Below are 12,862 nucleotides of genomic sequence, written 5' to 3' on the forward strand. Positions count from 1 at the left end.
TGGATAATATATATGGAGATACTTGCTGTCTGTATTGTCGGTGGTAGCATAGATTGGTCTCGTGTAGTGATGAGCGAATATACTCGTTACTGGAGATTTCTCGAGCATGCTCATGCTCCTCCGAGTATTTTTTAGTGCTCGGAGATTTGGTTTTCTTCGCCGCAGCTGAATGATTTACATAGCCAGCATAAGTACATGTGGGGGTTGCCTGGTTGCTAGGGTATATATGTCCATTTTGAGAATAAGCTGGAGATTTGCGTGCTGAATATGCGGTCTGTATAGCACTGTTGATATTTCCAGAAATGTCATTCATGCACTGCGTAGAAATGACACACAGTATATCGCCTGGCGCTGCAGATTTCAAGCTTCATTTACTCGCCCTTTGCATTGTGAACTGTGTGAAAATTCTGCTCATATTTTTTATTTTTTTTGCTGTGAAAATATCAGTTTTATGGCGCGATTTGCACTTCCATGTTTCACAAGCTGACTACGGGCCATGGTGCACAAATCTGCTGTTGTCTCCTGACCCAAACCTGACAGCACCATAGGCATATATTATTAGCTATGTGCAAAAAGAAAAAAAAGAGCATGAACCGCACATCCCAAAATCATACGTTGATCTAAAGCCGCTAGGCAAAAATTTAAATACTGAACATGAGGTTTTCAGTTTAACATTCTGATCAGACTGTATGAAGCCCACTGCCCCTTCACGGCAAACCTCGTAGTGGGTCCTAACGCCCTAACGGAGCGGAGCCGTGCGGCGACCACCGCCGCAGCGGCCATGCACCAGCAGGGCGGACGGCCTGTTGCCCCACAGCACCCATGCTGCGAGACTGAGTCCCCAAGACTCCAGACCGCGCCGCCCCACCAGCACAAAGCCACAGCAACAATGGCCGCCACACAGCACCAGCACCAAAATGAAGGGAGCATTTAAACTCGCCTTCCTCCAGCTCTTCAGTGAGAGCCAAAATGGGCTAGACCCCTTACTTTGCAGTCTCCTGCTAATTAAAATCACCTGAGCCAAATGGGAGGAGTGCTGGTCCAAAAAAAGAGACAAGTACATGCTATGTGCAAAAAGAAAAAAAAGAGCATGAACCGCACAATGTTAAACTGAAAACCTCATGTTCAGTATTTAAATTTTTGCCTAGCGGCTTTAGATCAACGTATGATTTGGGGATGTGCGGTTCATGCTCTTTTTTTTCTTTTTGCACATAGCATGTACTTGTCTCTTTGTTTGGACCAGCACTCCTCCCATTTGGCTCAGGTGATTTTAATTAGCAGGAGACTGTAAAGTAAGGGGTCTAGCCCATTTTGGCTCTCACTGAAGAGCTGGAGGAAGGTGAGTTTAAATGCTCCCTTCATTTTGGTGCTGGTGCTGTGTGGCGGCCATTGTTGCTGTGGCTTTGTGCAGGTGGGGCGACGCGGTCTGGAGTCTTGGGGACTCAGTCTCGCAGCATGGGTGCTGTGGGGCAACAGGCCGTCCGCCCTGCTGGTGCATGGCCGCTGCGGCGGTGGTCGCCGCACGGCTCCGCTCCGTTAGGGCGTTAGGACCCACTACGAGGTTTGCCGTGAAGGGGCAGTGGGCTTCATACAGTCTGATCAGAATGTTAAACTGAAAACCTCATGTTCAGTATTTAAATTTTTGCCTAGCGGCTTTAGATCAACGTAAGATTTGGGGATGTGCGGTTCATGCTCTTTTTTTTCTTTTTGCGCATATATTATTAGGCTGTCCCGTTAGGATCAGGAGACCCACGAACGGTCCGGACTCGGAATGTGGCACACAGATTTTTTGGGGGCTTTTTCTCTGATTTATTGAGGATACGCTGTGTGGGAAACGAACCTATAAGAGTGGCAGTGTTTGTAGAAATGGGTCATAACCTCCGTCTCTAAAATCCCAGGTATCTGACGGTAGTGACCGCTCATTTACCTAATCCGGTCAGCAGACACTTGCGATGGTGTTTGTTTCATTACCCTCGTTTAATGGAATTAGGTTTAATGCTGTTTGCAGCGTCTGGATATGTATCCAATCCCTTTTACGTTCAGGTTTAAGGGTGATTAGTTCCTGCAAACTCATCAGATTGCTTTACAAAGCTTGTGAAAACTAGTGTTCATGTTGTCACCCTTGTCTGGCTCTATGACCTCTGTTAGAAGCTTATCCCTATGGGGCAGACTCTCTGGTGGGGGGTGTTAGGCTGGGGCAGACTCTCTGGTGGGGGTGTTAGGCTGGGGCAGACTCTCTGGTGGGGGGTGTTAGGCTGGGGCAGACTCTCTGGTGGGGGGTGTTAGGCTGGGGCAGACACTCTGGTGGGGGTGTTAGGCTGGGGCAGACTCTCTGGTGGGGGTGTTAGGCTGGGGCAGATTCTCTGGTGGGGGGTGTTAGGCTCGGGCAGACTCTCTGGTGGGGGGTGTTAGGCTGGGGCAGAGTCTATGGTGGGCGGTGTTGGGCTGGGGCAGACTCTGGTGGGGGGTGTTAGGCTGGGGCAGACTCTCCGGTAGGGGGTGTTAGCCTGGGGCAGACTCTTCGGTGGTGGAGGAGGGTGGGTGTTAGGCTGGGGCAGATTCTCTGGTGGGGGGTGTTAGGCTCGGGCAGACTCTCTGGTGGGGGGTGTTAGGCTGGGGCAGAGTCTATGGTGGGCGGTGTTGGGCTGGGGCAGACTCTGGTGGGGGGTGTTAGGCTGGGGCAGACTCTCCGGTAGGGGGTGTTAGCCTGGGGCAGACTCTTCGGTGGTGGAGGAGGGTGGGTGTTGGGCTGGGGCAGACTCTTCGGTGGTGGTGGTGGAGGAGGAGGGGTGTTGGGCTGGAGCACGTTTACTACTTGCACTCTTGCCTAAGTTTGAAACAACATATGATGATTTTTATAACCATATGGAGTAATAAACCATTTCATTTTTATTTTTTCCTTCAGAGATTTAATAACTCTGCTCTCGTAGTGCATGTCGCTAAAGATCAGGGCTCTTTGTTCTCTTTCGTCCTTCATATGTAGCATTAAATTAGACCTTTTTTTTTTCATTTCAGCACATTTTGCACAGCTCATTAGTGCAAATGGATATTAGCAATTTTAACACCTATCTTGTGACAGAAATGTTCTGCTTTCTCCACTTGATAGCCACTTCTTCCAATCTGAAAGTCCCAAACTCAACGTTTATTTCGGGGAAAAAAACATAAAATTAGCTCAAATTTGTTTTGGTCAAGACTCCTTACCAGTTCACTGATAAATCAGATTGCAGACGAGGAGCAGAATGAAGGTGAAAGAGAGGCAAAGATAGTGCTGATCCTTTCTAGAGACTTTATCTCACTACAGTGCTGGTTTCACCTCTACACTGCTCAGTAGTGCTGTATAACGTTCATGTTGCGGCTGCTTTTGAACATGTTATATAGACACAGAAGAGCAGGACTCCCTTATATCTGTGGGCTGTGTATGGGAGACATCATAGTAGTGTCTGCGGTGTCGGAGGTCCTCTATTTCTGCGGTGATGCTGGGCGTTCTGATAAACGCAGCAGCCATATATGGGTTACAGCAGCAATGTTTCTGCACTGCATCCCGACCAGTAATCGTATACCAATGGAGACCGCTGGGGCAGTGCTGGATAGAACAGATGAGTGTTGAGTTTTTATTTAATACCTAAAAGGGTTATGTCTGGAGAGGTGACGGAGCCTCTGTAAGTCGCCTTGTCTGTGGCGCTGTGCTGGACGCGGCGGTTGTATCTTTGCACAGGTGTCTGTAGGACGACGCTGGCCCCGTCTGGATATAGGATTGTATAACAAACTCTTAATTGGTTGTTGGTAGGGGGGGTCTTCTCACTCCACAGCTCAGACAGATACTGATAAGCCAATTTTTTCCCCCCCCCCAGATTTGTTTACTATAATTCTGCATCAAGCTGCTCGCTACCGAGAATCAGTCTGTGCTGCAGACGCCTAATATCTGGTTAGGTGTCTCTTGCCTCTAGGACTTCCTACGTAAAGTCATAGTAAAAGTTTAAAGTTGCTGCCAGCGTGGTGTCATTATTACCAGCCCCCTTTATGCCATGACAGATAAGGGGTTAAAGCAACAATAACAATTTGCTGATCTCTGGGACCCAAAATGACGAGGCGCTGGCTTCGGCCCAAAGAGGCGCTGGTCTCTGGGATCCCCTCCCATGACAATGTGCTGATCTCTGGGACACCCCATCCCCCCCCCCCCCCCCTCTGGGGCACCCCCCACGATGAGGCGCTGGTCTCTGGGGCACCCCCCACGATGAGGCGCTGGTCTCTGGGGCACCCCCCACGATGAGGCGCTGGTCTCTGGGGCACCCCCCACGATGAGGCGCTGGTCTCTGGGGCACCCCCCACGATGAGGCGCTGGTCTCTGGGGCACCCCCCACGATGAGGCGCTGGTCTCTGGGGCACCCCCAACGATGAGGCGCTGGTCTCTAGGACACCTCCCTCCCGACTATTCGCTGTAGCACTTTGAGCTCTGTACTTTCAGATTCATCGCCAATGAATTGGGTAGGGGTGCGCAAGTGCCGACCTCTCTACTCGCACGGGGCCAATCTTACTGAAGGCGATTGCAGCACAAATTGCTGAGACATTTAGGCTAGCGTCTTTCTGGGGTAATGGATTGGGTAGGGGTGCGCAAGTGCCGACCTCTCTACTCGCACGGGGCCAATCTTACTGAAGGCGATTGCAGCACAAATTGCTGAGACATTTAGGCTAGCGTCTTTCTGGGGTCCTTAGGAACCCGTGTTGATCGGGTGACACGTCTGCACTTCATGCACATAACCTCACTTGTTGTCAGCTAATAATGCTCCTTTTGTTTCCTTTCTCTGTGCAGGGGGCTTATCAGTCGGTATATAACTGGCAGTACATTCATTGCTTGTATCTCTGGTGCCGAGTGCTGAGCACAATCCACCCCAACGAAGTCCTGGAGCCTCTGATCTATCCGCTGGTCCAGGTCATCACTGGTTGTATCAGGTAGGACCCAATTTAAAAGAGACCGATTGCCCTCATTGTTACTTGTCTAAATACTTCTTATGCTCTGTAACTTGCCAACCACTCTTTTTCAGCTGACAGTTGCTGTTCATCAGCATTCTGCCAGCACTATACGAGCTTGGACTTTAAATGAGCACAAACTGTCTAAAAGATCAGTGACCATTTATATGACAAAACAATTAATAGGTTACAATGCCACAGTAAGTCTTTTCTAGACGAGCTAAACATGCGACAGCTGAGAGAGGCCATGTTCACACATATGAAAACAAGAATATATATATATATAATTTTTTTTCACGTCTCCATTGCTGAGATATTAGCAATCGTATGTTTTTCACCTAATGGGTTAACACCCACTTTAGTTAAGCTATCTGTTTTCACTGGGTGGCGTGTACTTCTGCCTCCTGTATGATGCTGACCAATCATAAGCGGGCAGCAACATAGAAGTGCAGAAGAACCTGTGATGTCATCAGGGTCACATGACCAGAGTCCACAGGTCCTGTCAGCCGGAGTGTGCAGCCTAAATAAGCACTGGACATATGTTACACAGGGCAGAAGTATGGAGCTATTAACTCCAGTTAATATTTCCAGAAGCCCCTCTGCTTTATAATAAAAAAATATATATTTTATGATATGTTTTTGTTTTTTTTTGTCAATTTTAGATAATGCCCTGTTATACAGAGGCCCTGAAATCATAAACCGCAATAACATTGCAGGGATCTGTATTGAATTTTTCACTTATTCCTTTACCTCACTTGAGCAAAGGGAGAATTAATCAGTCGATGGTTGGAATATCCGGCTCCAGTTAGTCTGGAGATTTTCCATCCGTTAAAACATTTTACTGCGAAGTCGCTATATTATATACCCCACATCCACCATTAGGTGGCAGCGTTGCACCAATCTCAGATCCTGTTGGGCTACGTTCACATTTGCGGTCTGCGCCGCAGCGTCGCCGCATGCGTCATGCGCCCCTATATTTAACATGGGGGCGCATAGACATGCGTCACACTTGCGTTTTGCGCCGCATGCGTCCCTGCGGCGCACGCGTCCGGGCGCAGAGGACGCAGCAAGTTGCATTTTTGCTGCGTCCAAAATCAATAAAAAAAAAGGACGCATGCGGCGCAAAACGCAGCGTTGTGCATGGGTTTTGCTGCAATTTTGTTTGCGTTGTGCGTTGCGGCGCCGACGCTGCGGCGCACAACGCAAATGTGAACGTAGCCTTATTGGCGGTGTGCTGATCTAGAGATGATACATGGCAGGAGGTCTGCTGTGTGCAAGAAGATACCTGCCCCAAAATATCAAAAATCTACCCTTCTAAGCAGTGGTAATATGTGCATTTGCATTGTTTTTAAGGCGCTGTTCACCTTTTTGAGGAGCTCACAAAAAGGACAGATAAGAGTGTACTTTCTCCTATTAAATTGTCAGATAGAGCTCACTGACGGATTCTCAGTTAACCCATTCTGAGGACGAAGCAGCGCAGAGGCTGTAGAAGGCAAACTATGCAACATTTGTATTGGAACCCAATTACAATAACTAGTTTTGACCAAAAATATATTCCTTAAATGTTAAGTTACAAAAGGTGGAAAACCCCTTTAACCCCTTCCCGACCTGTGACGTCACGTGGGCGTCATGAAAGTCGGTGCCAATCCGACCTGTGACGCCTATGTGGCGTCATGGAGGGATCACGCCCCTGCAGATCGGGTGAAAGGGTTAACTCCAATTTCACCCGATCTGCAGGGACAGGGGGAGTGGTACTTCAGCCCGGGGGAGGCTTCGCAACCCCCCCCCCCCCCCCCCCCCCCCCCCCGTGGCTACGATCGCTCTGATTGGCTGTTTCACTTTCAACAGCCAATCAGAGCAATTTGTAATATTTCACCTATGAAAAGTGGTGAAATATTACAATCCAGCCATGGCTGATGCTGCAATATCATCGGTCATGGCTGGAAACCCTGATGTGCCCCCCGCCACCGATCTCCTCCCCAGTCCTCCGTTCTGTCCCGTCATCCTGTCCGCTCCCCCGTGCTCCGATCCCACCCCCTCATACTTACCGAGCCTCCCGGTATCCGTCCGTCTTCTCCATGGGCGCCGCCATCTTCCAAAATGGCGGGCGCATGCGCAGTGCGCCCGCCGAATCTGCCGGCCGGCAGATTCGTTCCAGGTAGGTTTTATCACAGTGATCAAAATGTATCAGTGATCAAAATAAAAAAATAGTAAATGACCCCCCCCCCCCCCCCCCCTTATCACCCCCATTGGTAGGGACAATAATTAATAAAATAAGGAAAATATATATTTTTTTTCCCCCCCACTAGGGTTAGGGCTAGGGTTAGAATTATGGTTAGAACTAGGGTTAGGGTTAGAATTAGGCTATGTGCACACGGTGCGGATTTGGCTGTGGATCCGCAGCGTATTGGCCGCTGCGGATTCGTAGCAGTTTTCCATCAGGTTTACAGTACCATGTAAACCTATGGAAAACCAAATCCGCTGTGCCCATGGTGCAGAAAATACCACGCGGAAACGCTGTGTTGTATTTTCCGCAGCATGTCAATTCTTTCTGCGGGTTCCGCAGCGTTTTACACCTGTTCCTCAATAGGAATCCGCAGGTGAAATCCGCACAAAAAACACTGGAAATCCGCGGTTATTTTGCAGGTAAAACGCAGTGCCTTTTACTTGCGGATTTTTCAAAAAATGGTGTGGAAAAATCTCACACGAATCCGCAACGTGGGCACATAGCCTTAGGGTTAGGGTTGGAATTAGAATTAGGGTTGGAAATAGGGCTAGAGTTGGAAATAGGGTTAAAATTAGGCTTGTGGTTAGGGTTAGGGGTGTGTTGTGGTTAGGGTTGGGATTAGGGTTAGGGTTGGGATTAGGGTTAGGGGTGTGTTGGAGTTAGGGTTGTGGATAGGGGTGGGTTAGGGTTGTGATTAGGGTTTTGGCTAGAGTTGGGATTAGGGTTAGGAGTGTGTTGGGGTTAGTGTTGGAGTTAGAATTGAGGGGTTTCCACTTTTTAGGCACATCAGGGGTCTCCAAACGCAACATGGCGCCACCATTGATTCCAGCCAATCTTGCGTTCAAAAAGTCAAATGGTGCTCCCTCCCTTCCGAGCCCCGATGTGCGGCGCCCAAACAGGTTTACCCCCCCATATGGGGTACCAGCATACTCAGGACAAACTGGGCAACAATTATTGGGGTCCAATTTTTCCTGTTACCCTTGCGAAAATAAAAAATTGCTTGCTAAAACATAATTTTTCATTCCTGAAAAATTATTTTTTATTTTCATGGCTCTTATAAGTTATAAACTTCTGTGAAGCACTTGGGGGTTCAAAGTGCTCACCACACATCTAGATAAGTTCCTTGGGGGGGTCTGCATTTTAAAAGTCACTACTTCCCTTCCGAGCCCCGATGTGTGCCCAAACAGTGGTTTACCCCCACATATGGGGTATCAGTGTACTCAGGACAAACTGGGCAACAACTATTGGGGTCCAATTTCTCCTGTTACCTTTGTGAAAATAAAAAATTGCTTGCTAAAACATCATTTTTGAGGAAAGAAAAATGATTTTTTATTTTCACGGCTCTGCGTTGCAAATTTCTGTGAAGCACTTGGTGGGGGTTCAAAGTGCTCACCACATATCTAGATAAGTTCCTTGGGGGGTCTAGTTTCCAAAATGGGGTCACTTGTGGGGGGTTTCTACTGTTTAGGCACATCAGGGGCTCTGCAAACGCAACGTGACGCCTGCAGACCATTCCATCAAAGTCTGCATTCCAAAACGTCACTACTTTCCTTCCGAGCCCCGACGTGTGCCCAAACAGTGGTTCCCCCCCCACATATGGGGTGTCAGCGTACTCAGGACAAACTGAACAACAACTTTTGGGGTCCAATTTCTCCTGTTACTCTTGTGAAAATAAAAAATTGCGGGCTAAAAAATAATTTTTGAGGAAAGAAAAATGATTTTTATGTTCACGGCTCTGCGTTATAAACTTCTGTGAAGCACTTAGGGGTTTAAAGTGGTCACCGCACATCTAGATTAGTTCCATGGGAGGTCTAGTTTCCAAAATGTGGACACGTGGGGGAGCTCCAATGTTTAGGCACACAGGGGCTCTCCAAATGCGACATGGTGTCCGCTAACGATTGGAGCTAATTTTTCATTCAAAAAGTCAAATGGCGCTCCTTACCTTCCGAGCCCTGCCGTGTGCCCAAACAGTGGTTTACCCCCACATGTGAGATATCAGTGTACTCAGGAGAAATTTCCCAATAAATTTTAGGATCCATTTTATCCTGTTGCCTATGTGGAAATGAAAAAATTGAGGCTAAAAGAAATTTTTTGTGAAAAAAGTACTTTTTCATTTTTATGGATCAATTTGTGAAGCACCTGGGGGTTCAAAGTGCTCACTATGCATCTAGATAAGCTCCTTGGGGGGTCTAGTTTCCAAAATGGGGTCACTTGTGGGGGAGCTCCAATGTTTAGGCACACAGGGGCTCTCCAAACGCGACATGGTGTCTGCTAAAGATTGGAACCAATTTTTCATTGAAAAAGTCAAATGGCGCGCCTTCCCTTCCGAGCCCTGTCGTGCGCCCAAACAGTGGTGCCCCCCCCCCTACATATGGGGTATCGGCGTACTCAGGACAAATTGTACTATAATTGTTGGGGTCCAGTTTCTCTTTTTACCCTTGGGAAAATAAAAAAATTGTTGCTAAAAGATCATTTTTGTGAATAAAAAGTTAAATGTTCATTTTTTCCTTCCATGTTGCTTCTGCTGCTGTGAAGCACCTGAAGAGTTAACAAACTTCTTGAATGTGGTTTTGAGCACCTTGAGGGGTGCAGTTTTTAGAATGGTGTCACTTTTGGGTATTTTCAGCCATATAGACCCCTCAAACTGACTTCAAATGTGAGGTGGTCCCTAAAAAAAATGGTTTTGTAAATTTCGTTGTAAAAATGAGAAATCGCTGGTCAAATTTTAACCCTTAACTTCCTAGCAAAAAAAAATTTTGTTTCCAAAATTGTGCTGATGTAAAGTAGACATGGGTAATGTTATTTATTAACTATTTTGTGTCACATAACTCTCGTTTACCAGAACAAAAATTCAAAATTTGAAAATTGCGAAATTTTCTAAATTTTAGCCAAATTTCCATTTTTTTTCACAAATAAACGCAAAAATTATCGACTTAAATTTACCACTAACATGAAGCCCAATATGTCACGAAAAAACAATCTCCGAACCGCCAGGATCCGTTGAAGCGTTCCTGAGTTATTACCTCATAAAGGGACACTGGTCAGAATTGCAAAACAACGGCCAGGTCATTAAGGTCAAAATAGGCTGGGTCATGAAGGGGTTAATGCATATAAGCTACTACATAAGGTTAAACTTGACGATTAAGCCCGGCTTTTCTCCTATGGCCACACAGCTGTATTCCTATACATCGCTGTAGTACTGGGCCACCATCTTGTTTTCTAGAGCCGCTGTATTATGCTGTGTTAATACTTGTCCCTTTTTTCTACAGACTGGTCCCGACTATCCGTTACTTCCCCCTGCGGATGCACTGTGTCCGAGCGCTGACCCTGCTGTCAGAAAGCACCGGAGTCTTCATCCCTATATTACCCTTTATCCAGGAGGTACGTTCTCTGCGTCACTCTGATCCTGCACGGTCTATGGCGGCGCTTTTCTCATGTTACCCCGAACTTGCAGGAGCAAAAATCCCCATGTGCTCACATTCAGCGATCTCTATACAGGAGGTAAAATTCCTGCTGTATATAGATCTAGGTGTCAGTATTTTTTCACATAAATTTTTTGCTTCTCATGGATTTTATATGAATCCGGGAGAAGATAAATTGTGGCGTGCTGCTGTCACTTGCTGATTTGTGGGAGCCTGACTGCAGAGGACTCCTGTCAATCAGGAGGACGGAGAGGCCTCGGCAGCATCGTTTCTGCACAGCACCACTTCTGTCTAGACGCTGTGCCGAGAACTGCAACCCAAGCAAAGCCGACTGACACAGCGCCCAGACTGCAGGGGAAAACGTATGGCCTCTTCTTCATCCTCGCTGACCATGGTTGTCCCATCTGATGGCAAGTGCGGGCAAATCTTGCTGTGATGCCCCTCTAAGTAATAGTTAACTATGCATGAGCAATGAATCGAAGATGGCGGCGACTAATCCAGACATTGCTAAAATTTAGCATTTTTCCAGCTATATTCAGCTGGGGGTCTGTGGGGGCATCTCACCTCCTCCGATCTTATATTGATGACCAATCCTACGGATAGGTCATCAGTTATTAACTCCTGGTCAGCAGGCTACTTTACATTCCCTTCCCTTTAGCCCCTTGTTACCCTGTGCTACAATACTGAGCTGTAGTGAGCGGGTTGTCCCTGTAACCCGGTACTGGCACAATGCGCAGTTACTGTGGGCACATGGGATGCGTGCCATGCCAGCCAACACCCTAATCTAATAGCCAGAATTAACCATAACACTATATGGGCACACTCAGGTGCTGAGGCTGCCGCGCTGTGGTGGGGAGAGCCGCGGCCAGTCCGTGCACTGCGTTCCAATCTCCAACTGATTTGTGCAAACTGCTGCAGATTATTTTTTTCTTTTCCCACTTCAAAGTTGTTTTTTTTTAACATTTTTTCTTTTTTTACATCTTTCATATGGTAAGTTAAATGGCACTAGTAATAAAAATACAACTCGTCATGATTAAAAAAAAAAGAATCCCTCTTAATTCTGTGCTGGCAGAAAAATAAAGTAATTTCTTTTGGAAGGCGAGAATAAAAGAAAAATTAAAGTAAAAAAACAAAAATAATTTCTGCATCCAGAGGTGAACAAGGCCGGTGACGTCAGATCTTCTGTATCTGCCGGGTCAGTTATCGTGTCCTATTCTAATGAACGTGTCACGTTACCGGCCCTGCTCCCTGCTGGAGTGCAACCGAAAACCTTTTTTTTTTTTTTTTAAGACAATCTTTAATCTAGGCCATGTCTTTACGGGGTTAACAGCTCTTTGTAACGGCGTATAAGTTGGAGCGATAGTGGAACGCAGTGCACGGACTGGCCGGCGACTTTACCGACTCAGACCTAACAGCTGCATAGAAATGTATTAACCATCACGCTTGGGTCGGGAGAGCCGTGGCCAGTTACTACGTTCCGATCTCGCTCCGATATGTACGCACGTCTGACTGTGCCCTAAGACGCATTAAGTACCAGGCGTAGTCTTGGTTTAGCAGTCGCCTCGCTCCATGATGCTGCATATTGCATGTTTATATCTGATCTTTGCCGACTCCGGCGTTTAATGTTTCCTTCCATCGTTTCCTCCTGTGCGAATGTTGAGGTCTTGCTGCTGCTCCTGTTGATTGACAAGTTCTACCCCGTCCGCTAATAGGCAGGAGGTTTATCATCCGCGGAGCAGGATCGCACCATAGTAGCTGTGTGAGTTGCTAAGCTCCAGCTCATCCCATCAGCATCAGGTCTGAAACGTAGCCTCTGGGTGATTCATATCCACCTAATATTAATGTCCTCTGTCTGTGCAGCCATACGTCACCTTCTCGCCACATTTTCCTTTTTGATCGTCAGCCTCAGCTTTCAATATATATATATATATATATATATATATATATATATATATATATATATATATATATATATATATATATATATATATATATATATATATATATATATATATATAATTTTTTTTTTTTTTTTTTTAAACTCCTAACCTCGCTCTCTCCTGGCCAAGTCCGGCAGTGATGGTGCTGCAGCGGGTGAGGTTTGGGTGGAGGTTTTTTTTTTATTGCTGTTCTTGGCTCTAGTTTGCTTTTTGGTAGCATTGGGATTGAAAATGGGAAGCGGCGGAGGTTTGTGCTGCCTCGTGATGCTCGGCCTGTCCCACAGCCAAGATGTTGTTCAGTGGAA

The 12,862-nt window shown here is 46.8% G+C and overlaps 1 protein-coding gene across 2 annotated transcripts in view; it reads left to right on the forward strand.

Moving 5' to 3' along the window:
* Nucleotides 1-12,862, forward strand: part of NOC2L (NOC2 like nucleolar associated transcriptional repressor) — an 85,281-nt gene that overhangs the window by 34,257 nt on the left and 38,162 nt on the right. For both annotated transcript variants that reach the window (XM_077250031.1, XM_077250032.1), the window contains exons 11-12: nucleotides 4,811-4,950; nucleotides 10,465-10,576. In XM_077250031.1, the coding sequence (XP_077106146.1) occupies nucleotides 4,811-4,950; nucleotides 10,465-10,576 (252 nt within the window). The remainder of the gene's footprint in view (nucleotides 1-4,810; nucleotides 4,951-10,464; nucleotides 10,577-12,862) is intronic.

This window comes from Ranitomeya variabilis, chromosome 4, assembly GCF_051348905.1.
Source record: "Ranitomeya variabilis isolate aRanVar5 chromosome 4, aRanVar5.hap1, whole genome shotgun sequence".
Lineage (NCBI taxonomy): Eukaryota > Metazoa > Chordata > Amphibia > Anura > Dendrobatidae > Ranitomeya > Ranitomeya variabilis.